The following is a 21,857-nucleotide window of genomic DNA, read 5'->3' as shown; positions in this document are numbered from 1 at the left end:
GCATCCTTCTGCCGATATAGTCACTCTCTCTCCTCTGGATATGTCCAAACCATCTCAATATGAGTTGTCCCTCTAAGAAGTCCAAGATGGCGCCCGAGTAAGCAGCCTCAGCAAGTGCTCTCATGAGCCTTGCTTTTTTTTTTGTCTTGTTTTGTGTTTTCTTTTGTCACTTTGTGTTGTTGTGCATCGTGTGGAACAGATACAGATTGTTTTTCAGCATTTTTGACCACGACATTCATCAAGGAGGAGACTGTGCTGAGCGGTTGCGCCTTTTCGGCAGCATGAATATGCCAGTACTGTTTTTGAATGGGAGGAATTCCGGTGCCATTCGACTGCCATCGCTGGACACCAAAGGGGCCATTGTGCTTTTTTTGCGCCTGTAATGGGCAGCATCTTCACAGCCCCGCTTTGTTTCGCGGAAAGGTCAGTGCTGTTGGACAGTCTGCGGCTGGATGGATGGATGCATGGCTTGAGGAACCCGCGATAAGAAGAAAGGAGCGTCAGCGCAGAGCGCCGATGCGTATGTGGAACTGTTGCGGCTTGGAATTGAAGCAGATTTATGTGGAACAGGAGATGTGAGACAATCTCTTTTGTGAGACAATGGATGCTACAGCTGCATGTTTGCTTTCAACATTTAGCTTGTAGTCGACGTGCACATTCCACCATGATGTCCCTGATCCACTGGTGGAAATACGCTTTGATCCTCTCCTCTTTCATCTAGAACTGCTTCATGTCATCACGAAGAGGGTACAGCAAGTCCTGAAGAATGAATGTCTCTGTGTCTTTGTTTTGTCATATTGTCTCCATGCTGTCATATTTGTTATTTAGTTTTTTTTTGTTCTTTTGACTTCAAGACGGCGCCGCAGGAGTGGCTGCCTTTCCAGCAGCTCATGTATTTTGTTATTCTACTTTCATCACTTTGCTGCTGTGAAATGTATATTTCTCCACTAATAAAGGCATATCCAATCCAATCCTGATCCTATCCAACCTGGTCACTCCCAAAGAAAACCTCAACATCTTCAGCTCTTCTACCTCCAGCTCTGCTTCCTGTCTTTTCTTCAGTGGCACTGTCTCCAGTCCAAACATCATGGCAGGTCTCACCACTGTTTTATACACTTTTCCTTTCATCCTAGCTGAAACCCTTCTATCACACATCACACCTGACATTTTTCTCCAGCCGCTCCAGCCTGCCTGGACATGCTTTTTCACCTTTTTTCACTCTTGCACTTGGCTCCCTCTAATTCACACACATATATTCCGTCTTGCTGCGACTGATCTTCATTCCTCTCCTTTCCAGGGCATATCTCCACATCTCTAGTTTCTCCGCCACCTGCTTCCCGTTCTCGCTACAGACAACACTATCATCTGCAAACATCATGGTCCAAGGAGATTCTTGTCTAACATCGTCTGTCAGCCTGTCCATCACCATAGCAAATAAGAAGGGGCTCAGAGCTGACCCCTGGTGGAGTCCCACCTCCACCTTGAATTCCTCAGTTACACCGACAGCACACCTCACAACTGTCTGACAGTCATGATACATGTCTTGCACCGCTCTGACATACTTTTCTGTCACTCCAGACTTCCTCATGCAATACCACAGCTCTTCTCTGGGCACCCTGTCGTACGCTTTCTCCAGATCTACAAAGACACAATGCAATTCCTTCTGACCTTCTCTGTACTTCTCTATCAGCATTCTTAAAGCAAACACTGCATCTGTCGTACTCTTTTTTTGGCATGAAGCCATACTGCTGCTCACAAATGTTCACTTCTGCTCTTAGTCTAGCTTCAATTACTCTTTCCCAGAGTTTCATTGTATGGCTCATCAACTTTATTCCTCTGTAGTTAGTACAACTCTGCACATCTCCTTTGTCCATAAAAATGGGCACGAGTACACTTCGTCTCCATTCTTCAGGCATCTGGTCAACATCTAAGATCTTATTGAATAACCCAATCAAGAACACCACGGCCACCTCTCCAAGACACTTCCATACTTCGATTGGTAAATCATCAGGCCTGAGTGCCTTTCCGCCCTTCATCCTCTTCAGCGCCCTCCTCACTTCATCCTTGCTAATGTTTGCTACGTCGTGGTCCACAACAGTCACATCTTCTACTCTTTGTTCCTTCTCATTTTCCTCATTCATCAATTCTTCCAAGTACTCTTTCCATCTTGCCATCACACTACTGGCACCTGTTAATACATTGCCATCTCTATCCTTAATCACCCGAACCTGCTGCAGGTCCTTACCATCTTTGTCTCTCTGTTTCGCCAGCCTGTAAAGATCAGTCTGACCTTCCGTGCTGTCCAGCCGAGCATACAAGTCATCATAGGCCTCTTGTTTGTCCTTTTCCACCTTTACTTTAACCGTGCGCTGCATCTCCTTGTACTGCTGTCTACTCTCGTCCGTCCTCTCAGTGTCCCACTTCTTCTTTGCTAACCTCTTTCTCTGAATACACCCCTGCACCTCCCCAAGTCTCTTTATCTACCTTTCTCCCACTCGATACACCAAGTACTTTCCGACCTGTGTCTATGATTATGTTCGCTGTAGTTTGCCAGTCATCTGGAAGGACCTCTTGCCGCCCAGTGCTTATCTTACCTCCTTCCTAAATTTTATGCAACACTTCCTTTTTCAACTTCCACCATTTTGTCCTCACTTCAGCCTTTGGTTTCTTCATCTTCCTCACTGCCAGCGTCATCCTACACACCACCGACCTATGCTGTCTGGCTACATTCTCACCAACCACAAATTTAATGTGTAGTGTACACAAATACAAATTATGAGCACAATGCAATACAAAGTAAATTACAAGGCCAAAAGTAACTACTAAAGTAAATTAAGTTTATAAATACGTAGTTCTAAAAACAATGAATGCAAAGAAGTAATAAACTTGCAAGTTGGAGAGGCTGACATCCACACCACGGCTCAACGGTCATGGCTATGGCAAATGTCATAGGCTTGTGATCCACAAATGCAGTGAACTGGCGGCCCTCCAAGTGGAATCGGAATGACGACCGGAATCTGAAAACTTGGCCCATCTCCGGGGATCCGTCCAATTCATCCATGTGCCAATTCCCCGCATGACCTCTGATGAGGATTGCATTATGTTATCTTCATGGGGAATCAACAAGATTTAAAAGTTCACCAGGCCGAAGAACTCATGCAGAAACTTCGCCAAGAAGGGATGTGGAAAACAGGCAATGAATGGCCTACGCCCTTTTGGGAAGGGGGATGATATTGTATCAGAGGAATGTAAATCCATGACAACTGGCACTTGGCTGTTTGATCACGAGCTTGTCTTCAAAGCTTCTCTCAAACAGCAGCCGAAAATGTTTCAGATGGTTCAACGCATCTGTGCTGGCCATGAGAATGTCATTCATGTATACAAGAAAGAAGAGTATGTCACAGAGCACAAAGTCCATTAGGCATTAAATCGTCTTGCTGCCCATGTGAGGCTGAAAGGCTTCAGCAGGAATTCGAAAAGGCCAAATGGTGAGATGATAACCATCTTGGGCACACCCTGCAAATGCAGTGATATCTGATGCTAAGGGAAATACCAACTGCCCAGTTTAGAAAAAAATTGGATTATGAGGCTTAAAATAAGAGACTAAGACAAGATAAGCTAAGATAAGAAAACATTTATTCGTCTCACAATGGAGAAATTTGCAATTCACAGGAGCAAAGTTATGAAAGGAAGAGGAACGGAAAAAGAAGTCGAAGAACAAAATATAGGAGCTGCTGTAAAGGCAGCCATTCTCGCGGCGCCATCTTGAAGTCAAAATATGACATACTGTCAAACAAAGACACAACCTGGTAGTCAAGTGGTTAGCATGCCGCTCCGACCTCCCTGTGTGGAGTTTGCATGTACACTCTGGTCTCCGTTTCCTCTGGTTTCCTTCAACATTAAAAAAAACATGCATGGCGGGCTTATCGAACACTCAAAATTGTCCCGAGGTGTGAGTGTGACAGTGACTGGTTGTTTGTCTCTGTGTGCCCTGCGTCATGTTCGAAGATGGCTGGGAGAGGCTCCAGCAGCCTCGAGATCCTCGTGAGGATGAAGCGGTCAGGAAGATGAATGAAAAAATAAAAAATAAACAGATACACTCATTCAATATTCAGCACTTTTCTGCACCTTCTTTGTTTGTTTTGGCTCCAGACAGATTTGTTTGTTGTGGTTGTTTTTTTTTTTTTTTTTTTTTTTTTTTGGGGGGGGGGGGGGGGTCCAATATAGCCTTTTCAACATTTTGGCTTGTCTCTTAATTAATTTGTTAAGTGTTGTGGAAAATCTAATAAAAATATATATATATATGTAAAGCTCATTTTACTTAAGTCAGCGATGCATGTGTGATGTGTGTTTTAACTCAGAGGCCCCCAACCCCTGGGCCGCTTACCGGTACCGGGCCGTGCAGAAAGAATAAATAATTTACACAATTTCCGTTTTATTTATTATCTGAGTCTGAACTATATTTTATTTTGAAAAATGATGAAAATACACAATGGATTTGGATTCACGTTTATTATTATATTTAAAGGACAACCGACACCACATTTTTGTTTCCTAACTGATATCAGAAAAACGTTTTATAGCATCTAAAATACCATAAACACACAGGCTGATATTTTTAGTCAAATGCAAAAAAACAATAAAAATGACTTAAAAGTGTGCTAAAACGGCAAAAAAATTGAGCTGCAAATTGGGCATTTTCAGAAAGTCCTGCCCCGAGTTCGTGACGTCACGCCAAGACGTCTTGCCTTGCTCGAGAATCAAAACAATGGCTTTAGATTCGGAGAAGATGCTTTCTTGTTACTCATCCAGTTATGAATATGATTCAAATAGTTCTGAAGAGGAAATCATACATGTTTGCAATCGATTAGAGAATTTATTCTGTGTCACTTTGAGGCATCTGGACAGAAATGTAGCACCCAAAAAATGCGGAAGATGGCGACAAAGCTCCGTGGAAATGGGCTTATTTGTCTCCTGGGAATTTTTGTCAGCGAATATAAAATACAGTAAAGTCTCGTTATATCGATATTCAAGGGAGTCCGAAAAAATATCGATATAACCGGGACTATCGATATATCCGACCCTGTTTGCATGTAATTTTCTCTGTGCGTGCATAGAAATAGTTTCGATATAACCGGGACTATCGATATATCCGATATCGATATAACGAAACTTTACTGTAGTTGTCTCGGTGCAACACACAACGATTCACCATCGCGTTATTTATTTGTTTTCCTTCTAATTTCGCCATCAACACGGATCAACACGAAGTTTTCAGACCAAACAAAGTACCGCAAAATGCATTGTGTGTCCTTTCTCGGCCAGGGGCTTTCCTTCCGTGACGTGACGTCAGGAATCGTCACCAACTCAAAAACAACACTTCCTGAATATTTAGTGTGAGTCTTAAAACGTAAAATATAGCTATATGCAGTGGAATCTTTGTAAAATATGCTCAGTAGAAGTCATTAGAAGCGATTATACAAATTATGGACACAAGTTGTGTCCGGGGCGTCGCTTGTCCTTTAACTCTTTCCTCCCTAGCAGACATTTTGCATTTCTTCCCCCACAGCCTACAGAGCCTGCAGCCGAGCTTTGTAGTGTGCTCCCTGAGTGGCTTCAGGAGGAAATTCATAACGTGTTCAAATAAACTGTTATAAATTCTTTGAATTTGTTGTTCAATCTTTAAGAAACTTTCAGTACACTTTCATAAAATATAATAGAATAAGTGTGAAATTGATTGAAGCTTTTGAAAATTATTGCAATGTTAATGAAGATTTTTTTTCCAAAACTTGCAAATTACAACAAAATGCATTCACAACAAGTCACATATGCATCAAATGATCCTCGAATGCATTTAAAATAATTCAGGATGTTTTTATTTGTGGTATGGTTTAAAACATGGAATGCATAGGTTCACCTTGCACACAACCTGTTCTTGGCTCGCGACGAATTTTATTCTTTGCACACTCGTTACATGTTCTCTTTTTATCCAATTCTACTGGCCAATGAAGGAGGGCAACAGTGTCATTCTCCTTCATGCATTCTTTTTCTTTTCCTTCTGTAATTGCCAAACAACTGATGAGCTAAGTCTGTCCTGAATTCTAACTGAGTACTTTTTTTGGAGGCGACCTGTTCTGGTTTTCACTTGGTTTGGAGAGTTTCATCAGTATAAATCCATTGCAAATACAAACATCCACTAGAAACCAGAACAGGTATTTCCACCATTTGAGTGATTTCCTGGAGATAGCGTATGAAGCACGTAGTTGATCAGCCCGAAAGTATTTGAATGGTGATAGAAGTTCATCAATGCAACAGTCACGACTGTGTCAGATGCCAAAATGTCTTCATCAACATGGTCATCTATTTCATTCTCATCAGGATCTGGAAAGGTATACAGTACATGGGTATTTTAGAAAAAAAATATGGACTTCCGTTTCAATAATCATATTGAGAATGCAAAGCTATGAGGTACTGCTATTAGTGGAAAACGCACCATTCACTTACAATTATTTGCATCAGGTACCAAGTCAGGATCAACAATATCATCATGAAAATAGCGTTAGTGTTAGAATGACACTATTTCTCGGTAAATAAACACGTTAGCGTTAGTTTATGCATTTCAGTATCAAGGTAAACCTCATCTGAATAGCTCATAAAATAGTTACAACATATACTTACATGGTATCTCATCCATAAAATAGAAGGCGCTTTGAAGATGGAGGAGAGCACATTGTGTTGCGCATGAAGGAGAAGATGTCACTGACGCTCTTAAAGGCAAAGCTGCATATAATCTGTTTTTAAGGGACATGTAACTTGTGCCGCATCAGTTTCAATCGGCACTTGAACTGCTACCTTTCATTTTCTCGATCTAGAAGCACAATCGTCCGTAAAGGGTTAACATCTATTCACGGCCCGCCTGTAGTCGGCATCCGGCATTATTTGTTATCGCTTCAGCCCGACTGGAGGCGTGACTCGGGATACACGGAAGTAAAAACACAACGACTGTAGTCGTTTGCCGGGAGGAATTAGTTAAAAGAAAAAAAAAAATGTTTCCATGCCTGTCGTATGATTTTATTTTGTTGTATTTATCCGCCGGTCCGTGGCGCAAAAAAGGTCGGAGACCACTGTTCTAACTTGCACATTGATTCTTAATTGTAAATATGGCTGCAATATTTTTTTGAACGAGAGACACTTTGTCCAGTGCGCAAATACAGCCAGGACCATTTATGGCTGATGGTAACTGCACCACTAGCCATATCTGAACACGGGCTTGGTGATGTCAGGGAGCTCAGCTAGCAGACATTATTACGCATCCCTTGTATCAAGTGTGTTTGATGGCTGAGCATGCCAGCATCTCCAAGCATGCAAGGGTACGTAGCAAGAGAGATTGCATTGCATTGGGGAAGTGGAAGTTTGTAACATTTACAAATAGATTAAAGGCACAAAGAATGTCTGCGGCCAGCAGTGGCGTAGATACAGCCGCCATTTCAATGTTCCAACAAAACTCAAACCATACCTCACATATATCGTGCCATAGTTAGGTATTTGTGTGCCATTCGCAGTGTGCCTTCGCGTGGAACATGGAGTCTATCAGCAGACAGATAAAGACTCTGGAACAGTGGTTCTTAATCTGGTAGAGGGACCCCACCAGTTTCATATGCTCATTCACCGAAAACCTTCTCTAATAAAAAATAACATATTTTTTAATGGTACATGAAATGAATTTTGCATTAATATCACTTATTTCAAATAACAAAAGCAACACAGTGCATGAACTCAAAACACTTTAAATGACTGTGCCCATTAACTGAAGACTAGTCTGAGGGGTGGACCTCTGCGCCAGGGGATCCACCGAACCCTTGAGACGGACTCACCGAACCCCAAACAAACGGTAGCTTGCAGCTCCGGTCGGGACCCATAGCTGTGAATTAGCCCTCGCGTGTCTCTTGCCGTTTCAAAATAAAGGGGTTTGCGACACTGCTTGACCGTGGCAACAAACCTGGTATGGTGGTAACAGAGCCCGTTGTTATGTTGGTAACATGTCATCATTACAGCTACGATATTTTATTGTGACCTCCAGGGGTTTGGAGGCTGGAACCAGGAGTCCTGATTGGGAATCAATGGGTAAACCAACTGATGGCCATTGGCCAGGGAAACTGTTTCCACCTCCACATTGTGCACACAACAGTTTTTGAAGGATGGGAGGTGAAAATAACTCATGCGGGGTACATAAGCAACGGAAGGGTGAAAGTCCAGCACAGCCAGAAGCCATTAAATCAATACAGACGACTTTCCATCACAGAGTCTATTGAGCAGTTGGCCTGCCTTCTCCTGTTTAGTTCAGTGGGTTCAAAGATTCTCAAAAGGAATAACTTGAGTGCATGGTACTTGCTGGTAGCTGGTTGAGGCTCCAGCAGTGTCATTGCTTTGGCAGTCATTGAGAGATCCAACGCTACGAACACAGAGTAGCATTTTGAAACATTTTGGTATGCCTCTCAGCTACAAAATTGATGTAGTGAAACCATAGCTGTGTGTTATGTTACCAAAAGTCGAACTACTTATTTTTGTGGTTGCATTGAAATCTGTTAATATTGCTCACATAGAGGTTACCACTTGTGGAGTTGCAGTAAATGACGAGACGAGAAGACGAAGGCATATCATGTCTCTTACTCTTCGGACAAAATGAATGTCACATAACAAGCACCAAGGTACTGCCCTTCAACCATTTGAGCTCAACTACCCCCGTGGTTACAGATGCATCATCTTCCCTTCAAGATCCAGGTGAATGTCAATCCCTTGTGGGTCATCACAATCCAATGTTGTCACGTGCGGAACCGTAGCTATTAATACTTTACACGGATATTACGGTAGTCCTGAAAATGGATGTGGCCCAATATGTCCTCTCAATCTCAATGCATGGCAGACGTACCTCCTTGACTTCACAGAAGTACCCTTTATTGCATCCTGCGCTGCCTGTTGGGCCTGTAGTGTAACTTGCTGAGCCTTCTGATCTTGGAATTTGGAATAACGGGCTGCTCTTTCAGCACGGTCCTAAAAAAACAGGTATAATGACAAAACAAAAATAAAAAGGTGAATTAACACAGACACATCGCAAAATGTAAATAATTATTTAAACTATATTCAATTTCAATTCTGTGACAACCATCTAAAGATAACTAAACACACTTTTTTTCTGTTTAGTTTGGGTTATTAAGTTATTTATTTTATTTTTTGTATTTCCATTTCAGAAACAAAAATGTTTTTTTATGTCATGTGTTTTAACAAATATAAAAAAAATCGAATCTTATGTTTTAATAACACTTTTATGATGGTACCCATTTTGCATAAAAAGTGCAAGTTCTTTCAAAAAAAACCTGCATTGCTCCAAAAATAAAAACACACCAAAATCAATTATATTAAGGCACTTTGATCCTCTCCTCTTTCATCTAGACTTGCTTCCTATTTGTTATACAGTTTTTTGTTCTTTTGGCTTCAAGATGGTGCCACGAGAGTGGCTGCCTTTACAACAGCTACTATATTTTGCTTTTCTACTTCTTTCCTTCCTCTTCCTTTCATAACTTTGCTGCTGTGAAATGTAAATGTCTCCACTTTAATAAAGGCTAATCCAATCCAATCACATATTGATCTCATCAAGGCTGGAATCACCTCAGCCTAAAAATTCCACTTTGCAGCTCATTTTTTAAATATCGTTTGTCTTTTTCTCATTTAAAAAAAAATCGGAAGAAATAATGCAATAATGAAAAATGTTATGTCTATGAAAAAGTCTGACATTGAAAATATATGACATAGTGGAAGGAAAATGTTGCTGTGCCGATGACCATTTTGTGTTTGAGTGGGTGGATTTAAAGATAGAACTATGACATTGTTGTCGTTCTGTTCGTGATTAAATGAATAGGAAGAGCAAATGGAAAGAGATGCACATTTCATGGTAAGAAATACCTCCATCTCCGGTGCTATCGACATATTTTATTATCCTTGCTGTCATTGCCTTTTATTGAGCATCTTCATCTTTATTAAGTTCATAACGTTGCTTGTTCTGTAGCCACACAGGGACACAAGCCAGTGGCTTATTGTGCCGGTTCCAAGCCCGGATAAATACAGAGGGTTGTGTCAGGAAGGGCTTCCCATGTAAAAGCTTGGTCAAAATAAATATGTCAATCAAACCTCTGAAGTTGGAGGACACTGATTCGCTGTGGTGACCCCTGAAGGGAAAAGCCGAAATCAAAAGAAGTGGAAAAGAAAGAAATATTAATAAATACAATTTTTTTTACTAATGTTCCTGTTTTGGGCCTTAACCTAACAGGTGTAGGTCATGCCCCAAGGCGGGTTACATGGCCCAAGGCAGTTAATCAAGTGTTTGAGACCAGCCAATGCAATTTACTCAACTTTTATTCTTTGCACAGGGCATTTTATTTGTGGAAGATAATGGAGAATGAATGACTTGATTACCATAGCAATTTGTTGTCTGACCCGCTCTCTGGCATTTTTATCCATCTCCCTCTCTCTGCTTCTCTCTTCCAGGATTTGCTTGGTCCTTTCCTCTTCCTGTTCCCTCTTGAAGTTGTGCATATCCTTTGACATTTTCTGTTGATGCTTAGGCTTCCTGATCTCCTTCTGTAAGATAGGACAGATTCAAATCCACAAGTTGTCAAAATGAATTTTGGTTGGGCTGAGAGAACACAGATCTTCAGACTTTCGGGTCAGTTCTTCTAAACCAGGATTCCTCCAGGTTTCTTCCAGTGAATATTATGTTCTTGGAAAATGCTTTTCATAGTACTCAAAGATACTTGACAACAAGAATTCACATCACGGGATAAAAATGAACACTTAAAAGCGAAATATATATTGTTTTAAATTTGAAAATAAAAAAACTAAAAGGGTAAAGGTGAGTAAAATTAATTAAAAGCATTCTAGAACGGGTGAATTTTAAGAAACGGTTTGGAGGTCAGTTCAGTTGGCGATGCGTTCCAGAGAGTGGGGGCGGTGACAAAGCAGGCTCGGTCTACTCAGGCTTTATGCTTGGCCACGGGAATGGCGAGGAGGTTTGCATTTGAGGAGCAGAGGTTGCGGGAAAGAGTGTATGAGTAAAGAAGTGCTTTTTAAGGTGAGCAGGACGACACTTTTTTGTTTTTTAACTGACATCAGAAAAACGTTTTATAGCATCTAAAATACCCAAAAAAACGCAGTATATTTTTATTCAAATGCAAAACACCAATAAAAATGACTTAATGTGTCCAAAATCTGCAATAAAATGAGCTGCGAATTGGGCATTTTCAGAAAGTCCCGCCCCCAGTTTGTGATGTCACGCCAAGACGTCTTGCATTGCTGGAGAATCAAAACAATGGCTTCAGATTCAGATAATATGCTTTCTTGTTACACATCCAGTTATGAATATGATTCAAATAGTTCTGAAGAGGAAATCATACATGTTTGCAATCGATTAAATAATTTATTCCGTGTCATTTTGAGGCAAACGGGCGGGGGGGAATGTCTCACCCAAAAAGAGGCAAGAAAATGGCCACCTAGCTGTGAGGAATGAATCAGCCCGTTTCCACAGGCTGATAAATTCGTTCCATGGAGCTTGGACTCCCTCTGCTGGCGGTTTTTGGATGTAACACACGGTTTAAAAAAAAACAGTACAGCAAAATACATTGACGTGATGAAAAGACGCTACAATGCGTGTTTTTTCGGTCAGGAAGCGGTCCTTTTCTGACGTCACGTGAGGATTCGTCACCAACTCAAAAACAAGACTTCCTGAATGTTCAGCGCGAGTCTTAAAACGTAAAATATAGCTATATGCGGTGGAATCTTAATAAAATACGCCCAGTAGAAGTTATTTGAAGCCATTTTACAAATTATGGACACAACTTGTCCGGAGATGTCGGTTGTCCTTTAAATGAAGTGTGGTGGAGAACAGGGACCCAGGAGATGGGTGTGGTTGCGGCTGAGAGGTTGCATGTTGACGCTCATGATGTATTGTATTTTTTAAGGAGTTTGGAGTTGATACGATCGTGCATGGGTATGAAACTATTTTTTTGACACGGGCCACATTGTAGTTAGTAACCGTTTCCTCTCGAGGGTCGTTAGGGATTTGGGGAACCCATTAGAATATTTCGTCTCTTCCACATACTACATACAGAACACACAACAAATTAATGAGTAACTAGTTTTCAAATTTGAAATCAAGAATAATGATTGTTATTGTGGTTTACATATAATTTGAAATGTTGGTTTGGACATTAGCAAGCATCATGGCAGCTGACATGGTTGCTTTTGCGGGCCGAATAAAATGATGTGGTGGGTCAGATTGGGCCCCCGGGCCTTGAATTTGACACCGATGTCATAGAGAATGCTGTTTCAGTAGTAGAGGCAAGAGGTGACGAAGGTGTGCATGAACGTTTGTGTGGTAGTGAAAGAAAGTGCGGGGTGGAGGCGACAGATGTGATGATTTAGGTGATGTATGTCATGAAACAGGAGTTTGCATGTTCTTCCCGGACCCGCGTGGGTTTTCTCCGGGTCCTCCGGTTTCCTCCCACACTCCAAAAATATGCATGGAAGGCAGATTGACCAATCCAAATTGTCCCTAGGTGTGAGTGTGAGAGTGACTGTTGTATGTCATTGTGTGCCCTGCGATTGGCTGGCAACCAATTCAGGGTGTCCCCCGCCTCCTGCCCAAAGACAGCTGAGATAGGCTCCAGCAACCCCCGCGACCATAATGAGGAATAAGCGGTACGGAAAATGAGATGAGAGATGTCATGAAACTTTTTCCATAGTGGTGCATCATATCAGGAATGTTTTAAAAATTGATCTGATGCAATTCACACATCCCCAGAGTCCATATTGTATCTGTGTCATCTTAGAGTATTTATTTACCTCATCCTCCAGTATCCTCTTCTGCTGATGCCTGTCATCCAGGTCCATGTTCATTCCAGAAAGATAAAACATCATTCATATGTTGATCAGCAAAGCAAATGAGAATCCACTTTGCATGTGTGCTGGTACCTTTGTGCATCTGGGTTTTCTTCATTCTTAAAGCATACATTTGTATGATCTGGATTTTCACTTGCTGCAGTCGTCATAGCTAAAGGTCTACACGCAGCTGCAAGGATTAAAAACATAAGAAATAAGAAAAAAAACTTTCAATAATTCATTCACAACGCTCAAAAATTAAAAAAGAACTTAATACAATTCAAATGAATGTTCTCGTTGATTTTTCTCTCCCTATTTCTCTTTTGATCAAAACTTTTTGTTCAGTGTGTAGAATGAGTATGTCCCAAACCACTGTTGGGGTAATTCGCTGTACGAACATCTTTAAACATCTTTTTGCATCATTTCGTTTTGGTTTGGACTTCCTGATACGTCATCCTGCCTTCCTTTACATGATGTCGCATGTCATTACATCACATCCTATCGCGTCGCACCCTGTCTGTCATATAAATGCTCTCCCAGTCCATCTCTAGCTCTCTCTCTCCCTTCCTGCGTCCTCCTCGGCTGATCTCCCACAATGTGTCCGCTGTCTTCAAGATTAAACTAACTTTCTGTCCAACTCCTGGCTTCCTGCTGATTTATCCATCCTCTGCCATCACCAACCGTAGATGCGATGAGCCAGGGACGAACGATCAAGATAAACCCATCACCACAATCTACAGTGATACCTCGGTTTACGAACCCCTTGGCTTACGAACTTTTCGGTTTACGAACGTTAAATTTATGAAAATTTTACCTTGGCATACGAACGTTTTTCGGGATACACATGGAGCTGCCTCAATGAGTTATGTGTCGTTCGCGAACGAGCCAGTTCTTCTAACAACAAAATGGTAGCCGACTGTTTTGGTCCTCTACTCCCCCGCCCCCAGTCTTCGGTTAAAGCCACGTGATTGGTCAAAAACGCAGCAGTGAGCGGAGGTGGTTTAAACATTAAAGAGACAGGCAGATGATAGTGAGAGAGTTTCAACTTTGATAGTTTAAAGGCAGAGTGTAGACTGCAAGGTTAAACTTTCCCATCAATCAGGCTCCACAAAGAACCCGCACAAGCCATCTGTACACTTGATGCAAAAAGCTATCAACCCAGCTAAACAGAACACAATTGATGAGGAACTAGATACAATTATCACAGAGAAAGCACCTACAAGGGATCATTCCTCAAGATGGTGAAAGAAGGTTACGTTCCTCATCAAGTGTTTAATGCTAAGGAAACCAGCCACTCCATTCCATCAAGCCATCAACGACCATCACAAAGGTAAAGAAAATGACTTTATTATAAAGTACAGTTTATTTCTTTGTTTCTTTGAAACTGTGATGGTCGTTGATGTAGTTGCTTCTTAATGATATCCGAGTGAAGTTGCCGTGCTTTCTCGGCGATAATACCCTCACTCACACGGTCCCCTGCTAGCTGCTTTAAATTACCGTATTTTCACGACCATAAGGCGCATATGAACGTCTCAGATTTTTATCAAAATGTGCGGTGCGCCCTGTAGTGCGGACGTGTTAGAGACCACCATGAGGAGGACGTGTAGAGAAAACGAGGGGGGTGTGCGGGCGTGGTTTGTGTATAAACGAACAGGTATGTGCTTTATGTAGAACATTGCTGTTTTAACAACCCTGAAAATGGCAATGAGACATGATTATGAAGCTCAGTTTAGGAAATGAAAATTGAACATTTCCAAGGAGGTCCGTCTTGGTGCTGCCGTTTTATGAAACTGTATGATTTTTCCATGCGGACCGGGACTACTGTAGCGACGGCCGGCGAATTATGCTGAAAAGCTGGCGAAAACGCTGCCATGCTAACGGAGAGAAACTCCCGGCAATTGTGATTTTTTAGTGGTTTGGTGTTCATCCGCCGAAAACTAGTCCGCCAGCCACCGTGGTGCTGTGTGGTTTGGTTTGTCCTCCGAAAACTAGTTCGTATGCCACGATTATATTCTCGTGGATTTAATGTTCGTAAGGCAAAAAGTTTGTGAGCTAAAGCGTTAGTAAGCCAAGGTATCACTGTACTTCCTTTTAGTGTTGCTCATTTTGCCACCGGGTGGCAGCAGTGCATCAGTAATTTGAAAAATGAAAACTTTTGACTGTTGTAGCAAGCTACATTTGCCATATTAAAAACATGCAGTATGAAGCAGGTGACAAATGACAATAGACATAAAAAAAACATGACCCGATAAAATCTTTTCTATCGTCTTCGTACTATATTTCGTCAGATCACCCACTTCATGACACCCACCCACATGACATTCTTACGTTTAGTTGGCTCCTGAGGTTCCAAGTCTTCCACTGCAGAGGATGTCGTGAATGCTTCTGGTGATGTGAGGTGAGCCGAAGGAGCTGAAAGTGAAGAAATTCCAGGTTGCCTTGGACTGGGCATCGTAGTAGCAGATGTCTCTTGTGACACAATTCCAGTGTCATTTCTTTGGGCGTGCATCTGAAGGAGTCCACATAAAATTGGCAACTGTAATTTTGAACAGTGAATTGAGGAACACAAAACATTTTTTTTTCAACAACAGTACCAACGCTCTGACACAAAATTCAACACTCACAAAATGGAAGAAATGATTGCCGACTGAGATGTTGCTGTACTGCCATATTGTGAGTTTATGAAAAAGAGTAGTGGACCTGGAAATGTCTGAACTTTTATTTTTTTTCAGTAGAGACGCGTTTTCCCCAAAACATTTAGACATAACTGTTTCCTAATGCATAAAAAATTAAAAATATGTAACACATACATGTTACAAATACATTATTGTACGATTAATGAGAGTTGTGCATAATGTAAAAACAAAACAAAGAAAAAAGTAATGAAAAAAAGGTGGTCATTGAACTTTTAACTGCTCCGTCATTTTTTTGCCGTTTTTCACCCATGTCCTCTCTCAGAAGTGGTTTTTACCTGACATTTTGAAAAGAATGTATCCGATTAAGTTTGTGTTGTCTACTTTTAACAATCCTCCAAAAACATCAAGGCAAACCTCATCATAGTGAACTATGGCCCAACTGACAAACTCTTTTTCTGAGTGATACATCGAAACACTGAACACTATCGAAACACCTCAAAGCCCGAGGGGTTAATGACGAGAACGCTGCATAAATACACGTCTATCCACACATAGACACATTCGGCTGTAGCCAATGGGATGGCAGGATGATGCCCGGTAATAGCCAAAGGCAGAATAGCTCGAAGTGCGTTGTGTCAAGTAGCAGGTCATGTTGTAATTGTACCTTTCAGGTCTTGAAATTTCTTTCAGAACAAGAGGCAACATTTTCCAATTAAGACGTTTCGCAACTTGACATTTCATATGAAGAGATGTTGATAAGGTACCACTGTATTCAGTATGTTTCTAGGCTGAAGGTGGTGGTGAATTGAAGTCTCCAAGTTCCTGGAGAAGGGGCCTGAGAATGGCGCGTTGCAGACAGATTCATTTGGACGAACAAGGGGTGAAAGCGTGCAATCAAAAAAAAAAATCAGGCTCCTACCTGTTGTACTTTGTTTATTCTAATCAGTAGTTCTTCAGCAGGCACACTGCCAGCAATGACCTCCAAAGGAATACCGTTCTCTCCAATAAAGAAACTTGAAGGTATGCACACCACTGGATCTGCATTCAGGTCTTGTTAAAGAATGCGTTCAAGATCACACTCAATTTTCAGTTTCCGAGCATACAAATGACAAAAATATAAAATTCCCTTATACCTTTACTTTGTGCCGTACAAGATATTTGTGTGGATTCCTTAATGAAGTGCAATTTAAAAAAGGATACAGATCTGGGAGAACTGCACACAAGTGTCACTGAGGGAAAAGGCAGAAAATCAGGCGAGTGAAATTTCTTTTTTTGAAAAGGAAATGCATTTTTAACACTCCCCACAACACATGGATTTTAATGGCTGTCAATCATCGATAGATTTTTCACTAACTTTGGGCTCCACCAATACATAAGTGTTCCCTCAAAAAAGTGTAGTGTGTCACACAACGGCAAACATCGCCATTCAAATTAACCTTTGTACCGTGTCTTGACAGATTTTCAATTGGATTTCAAATTGAATTGAATTCAATTTCAAATGCACATTTCATTGAAAAGTTTCCTTTCTACATTCTATCGTTATTTTTTATACTACACACACACACACACACACACGAAAATGACTATTTTCTCATGTTAAATCATACAAATATCCATCTCCATGATTCTGATGGCTCTCCTGTGAGCGTCAATGATCCAGAATAGAATGATCCTTACAGGAGGGAATAAAAATGCACTGAAAAATATTCTCTCGTTTATTACTTCCATTGAAAGTGCTAAATTTAATACAGCACCTCTTGGCGTCCACTTGAATCGCCACACAGCATTTTTGAGCCATCTGTGAGACTCTGTCGTCTTCCCAGCTGGACACCAGGTTTGATGACTGCTCATCTTCACCTATTAGCAGGTACGTATGTGTAAGCTCTCAGTCGTACAGGAGTGGTCCATCGATGAGAAGGTTTCTTCAGCCGCTCTTTTTAGTTCGCTGACGAAGCCTCTTGGATAGGAGGCGAAACGTCCGAAACCTTCACTTTTGTACAGATGACGGCTGAAGAAACCTTCTCATCTATGAGCAGGTCATACAAATTCGTTTTTGAATAAGAAACTGTCATATATATATATATATATATATATATATATATATATATATATATATATATATATCAGGACATTAGGGATATATAAATAGGGCCGATGCGACCAGTACGACTTGCTGACGAAGCCTCTGGGATAGGAGGCGAAACGTATGACACCTTTAAAAAATTACAGATGACGGCTGAAGAAACCTTAAGCAAGCACGCAAGCGTGCGTGTGTGTGTGTTGTGTGCATACATTGAACAAAACAACGTGCCAAGATTCAAAGTATCAACGGACTACTCTTAATTTATACAATATGTTGACGATGTCTTGTTAGGTTTTTGTATTAACGATCTGTAACTCAGACTAATCCTTCAAACGATAAATTACTTCGCGAGTGACGATAAAACAAACTTTTGGAAATCGTTTCATGGTAAATCGGGTGATGCTTTGCTTTACATTTTTGGAATCAAAGGCAATGATGTTCATACACGTTACATTTCAGGTTTGATTGCAAAACTGAAGATGACAGTCCTTAACCGTAATACCTACTTGACACAGATACTGAACATTAGTCACCCTTGACTTTACATTTGAAAAAAGACCCAATCGCGGTACACTGGTGTCAGTGATACCATCAATGAAAACAGTCTTTTGAGGTTTTAGTCAAATATTTTTTTGAGGGCACGCAGTTTTGAAATTAAGAGCTAACTCACCAGAGCTAACTAGCTTGGTATAGTCATACAAATGTCAGTCGCTTGGTTTATTTTATCACGGCAAAAATGGAAGCACATACCTATGATAACGATGACAAAGACAAAATTCCTCTGTTTCGCCAAACTAATGGCATCTGGTATGGACCCACTGAACCAGATCATTTTACAATGTTCGATTTGTATACAGCTGCGGATATTGCTTCCACTCAGACTGTTTATTCTCTCTCTCTCTCTCTCTCTCTCTCTCTCTCTCTCTCTCTCTCTCTCTCTCTCTCTCTCTCTCTCTCTCTCTCTCTCTCCTTTTACCATTCTTCTTCTTCTTCTTCTTCTTCTTCTTCTTCTTCTTCTTCTTCTTCTTCTTCTTCTTCTTCTTCTTCTTCTTCTTCTTCTTCTTCTTCTTCTTCTTCTTCTTCTTCTTCTTCTTCTTCTTCTTCTTCTTCTTCTTCTTCTTCTTCTTCTTCTTCTTCTTCTTCTTCTTCTTCTTCTTCTTCTTCTTCTTCTCTTCCCTCTTGATTCTCTTTCGTCACTCTCTCGAAAGAGAAGAAGAAAACAGGAAGAGGAAGAAGAAGGAAAAACAACGTTATCATTACTGTATCATTTTTATTATAGTTATCTATCCACAACCCGAAGCGCTTAATCCTCCCGAGTGTCGTCATTATTATTGACAACGTCAACATGGCTGCTGTCGCTGATGTAAGTTAAAATACCAAGGTAGAAACCATTCAAGGAAAATACCGAAAAAGTTAATCTCGCTGTCAACAAAGGAATAGCCGTGTTTAAAACCCACTCTCGGTTAATTTACAATGCAATGTCTTCCTTTAAAGAATGTTTTTGGTTTTTTTACCCAGCCCGAATCTGAAGTGTTCGAGATCACGGATTTCACCACTGCGTCAGAGTGGGAAAGGTATTTTTTTGGGCTGATATTACTTTCCTTTGCTTGCTTCCTTTGAAACACACACTTTATTCCACTTTACAACAATTACGGCCCATATTCTCGTGGAGTTATAAAGGGACCATTTAAAATTAGAGGACATTTTACGTCCCATGTCCCAACCATCGCATTTAAAACAATCCACATACAAAATACTGTACTAAAATATGCACTTATTGAGTGAATTCACTTCAAATGAGACCAAATATTCAAAAAGAGAAAACAAAGCTGGAAAGTTTAAAAAAAACAGCGGACTTTCAAATTATATTTTTGTCTTGTCATACCTACCTAATGACCAAATTGAGTCTCACATAAAACAGGGAAATCCATCCATCCACTTTCTGATCCAATTATCCCAACAAAGGTCGGTGGATGTGCTGGAGAATATCCCAGCTGTTTTCGGACAGTAGGAGAAGTACACCCTAAACTGGTTTTGCTGGCCAACCGCAGGGCACACAGAGAAGTGCTACCATTGTCGTTAACAATCACACCAAGAGAAAATTTAGAGTGCTGCATTAACCCGGCACGCATCTTTTTGGAATGTGAGACGGAAGCCAAAGCTCCCGGAAAAAAAAAAAAACACACAGGCACGGCGAGAACTTGCCAACTCCACACAAGAATTCAACCAGGGACCTCTGCACTGTGTGACGAACATTCTGATCCTAGGGTGGCCAATTCAGATCCAGGAGAGCTGCTATCTATCCTGCAGGTTTTCCATCTCTCATTGTTGCATCACACCTGATTCAAATTAACAGGTGGAAGATCATGCTTCCCCAGAGCTTGCTGATCACCAGACCATTTGAATCAGACGTGTTGCAACAAGGAGAGATGGAAAACATGCGGGATTGCGGCCCTCTAGTCCTGGAATTGCCCAATTGTGTTCTAACTAGTCGCCCACCGTGCAGCCTAAAAATTATTATTGATGTCGTTACATATGTGTTTTCTCAATCTAATCCTGAGTTTGGATTTTGAGGTCTGCACAGAAAATCTATCCGCCCATCCACCCATTTTCTTCCACTTTATCCGGGGGCAGATTGTGAGGACAGCAGCTTTAGCAGTGAAGCCCAGACTTCCATACAGTATTAGTCCAGCTCTTTCAAGAAAATTCAAATGTGTTTCCAGTGCAGCCAGGAAACATATTCTCATCGGGGTTTCCTGGATTTGGCCTCCTTTCGTTTGGGCATGCCTAGAACGCCTTAACTCACCAGTGAGTCATCTTCATCTGACCTCTCTTGGATGACTGGACTTCTCACAGGACCTCTAAGGGACAGTCAGGACACCCTTCTGAGGAAACTTATTTTACCTCTGTTTATTACAATTGCCCATTCTGCACATGTGCATTGCAGACAGACAAGGAAGACTGATTTTGCAGATTCTTGTGTTCTATTGCAATGTAAGCATGCAGTCGATGAAAAGGCTTGTCCATTTGATTTGTTGTTGAATGTATAGATAAAAATAATATAAAAATAAAACAATTCAATGGAACCACACAAAAGTGTTTACTCTGCTTATACCTCTCTGGACAACATTCTCTTTCAGAATATCTTGGCCTTTTTTTTTCCCCAAAATATTTTCAACTCTTATGCTGTTTTATGTCAATGTTTAAATTATGGCTGCCACTACTCACCAGCCGAAAAACGTATCCTGTGACTGTAACGTGTCCTTGTGAGTTTTGAAAGCCACTTATAAATAAAATGTATTATTATTATTATTATTATTATTATTATTATTATTAGTATTATAAGTATTATTATTATTAGTATTATAAGTATTATTAGTATTATTATTATATTAGTATTATTAGTATTAGTAATAGTAGTAGTAGGAGTAGCAGTGGTAGTAGTATTAGTATTATTGTTACCGGCAGTCATGTCATTTAAACTTATTTCTTTACTTCAGGTTTGTGTCCAGGGTTGAAGAAGTCTTAAGTGAATGGAAACTAACTGGAAACTCAACAAGGAAGTGGTCCAAAGAAAAGGTAAGTCGTTTTAAAAACTAAAATGTTACACTTAACATTACTGTTAGTTCTTTTTTGACAAGCAGTCCTCTTTTGTTTGCACAGGGTGACTATTCCAATGGCACTTGGGAGGAGAAATCTCAGGAGATTAATTTTGTTGATTTTTCGTTCTCTATGACCCATTATGCATTGGTGCAAGAGAATGATAATGATACAAATACTGAATTGGAGGAAGGTATGGTTTCTTTTGTTTCTCTGTTTCCAGTCAATTACCAACTGAAATCCACACGAAACTGCCAATTGTTTCTTGAATGTTTAAAGAGATCTTTGTCGCTTCATAAACATTAGCTAAACCCCAAGAAAAAAAAAGTTGACATGGCCAAACATTTATTGTAGTAAAAAAGATATGCTTGTTATTGATTTTGTACGTGCACATATGTACACAGGTATCAGAATCAGAATCATCTTTATTGCTAAGTATGAAGAACACACAAGAAATTTGTTTCCGGTAGAACACGCTGCACTAGTATCATCATCAAAAAATTGCAAAGAGGCAATATACAGTTCTAATTGGGTTACTGTTTAAGGAGTTAATGGCTTGGGGGAAGAAGCTGTTTAAATATCTGCTGGACTTGGTGCGCATGGATCGG

The 21,857-nt window shown here is 40.7% G+C and overlaps 2 protein-coding genes and 1 pseudogene across 9 annotated transcripts in view; 2 read left to right on the top strand and 1 right to left on the bottom strand.

Moving 5' to 3' along the window:
* Window positions 1–18,555, bottom strand: part of ubxn4 (UBX domain protein 4) — a 29,999-nt gene extending 11,444 nt beyond the window's left edge. Inside the window, exons 1-9 of one of the 3 annotated variants that reach the window (XM_089003305.1) lie at window positions 18,400–18,555; window positions 17,321–17,423; window positions 16,700–16,795; window positions 16,486–16,616; window positions 15,259–15,439; window positions 13,024–13,120; window positions 12,895–12,925; window positions 10,471–10,635; window positions 8,930–9,051 (exon numbers count right to left, since the gene is read on the bottom strand). In XM_089003305.1, the coding sequence (XP_088859431.1) occupies window positions 8,930–9,051; window positions 10,471–10,635; window positions 12,895–12,925; window positions 13,024–13,120; window positions 15,259–15,439; window positions 16,486–16,616; window positions 16,700–16,795; window positions 17,321–17,417 (920 nt within the window). In that variant the 5' untranslated portion in view covers window positions 17,418–17,423; window positions 18,400–18,555. The remainder of the gene's footprint in view (window positions 1–8,929; window positions 9,052–10,470; window positions 10,636–12,894; window positions 12,926–13,023; window positions 13,121–15,258; window positions 15,440–16,485; window positions 16,617–16,699; window positions 16,796–17,320; window positions 17,424–18,399) is intronic. The other 2 variants (XM_089003303.1, XM_089003304.1) reach the window with 2 other exon arrangements.
* Window positions 147–4,209, top strand: LOC148894573 (uncharacterized; annotated as a pseudogene).
* A 314-nt stretch (window positions 18,556–18,869) lies between the features above and the next one.
* Window positions 18,870–21,857, top strand: part of rab3gap1 (RAB3 GTPase activating protein subunit 1) — a 52,969-nt gene continuing 49,981 nt past the window's right edge. For 5 of the 6 annotated variants that reach the window (XR_016115864.1, XR_016115863.1, XM_089003293.1 and 2 more), the window contains exons 1-4: window positions 18,870–19,012; window positions 19,168–19,223; window positions 21,150–21,228; window positions 21,313–21,442. Coding sequence is in view for 4 of the 6 variants with exons in the window: in XM_089003293.1 (XP_088859419.1) it covers window positions 18,995–19,012; window positions 19,168–19,223; window positions 21,150–21,228; window positions 21,313–21,442 (283 nt within the window). In the remaining 2 variants the exon portion in view is untranslated. Of the gene's footprint in view, window positions 19,013–19,167; window positions 19,224–20,299; window positions 20,458–21,149; window positions 21,229–21,312; window positions 21,443–21,857 lie in introns of those variants that run through there. The other variant, XM_089003294.1, reaches the window with a different exon arrangement.

The sequence above is a fragment of the Hippocampus bargibanti genome, linkage group LG08, assembly GCF_051943395.1.
Source record: "Hippocampus bargibanti isolate YZ-2025 linkage group LG08, ASM5194339v1, whole genome shotgun sequence".
Classification (NCBI taxonomy): domain Eukaryota; kingdom Metazoa; phylum Chordata; class Actinopteri; order Syngnathiformes; family Syngnathidae; genus Hippocampus; species Hippocampus bargibanti.
Note: the sequence above shows the minus strand (reverse complement) of the source record. Positions and strands in the feature narration are given on the sequence as shown.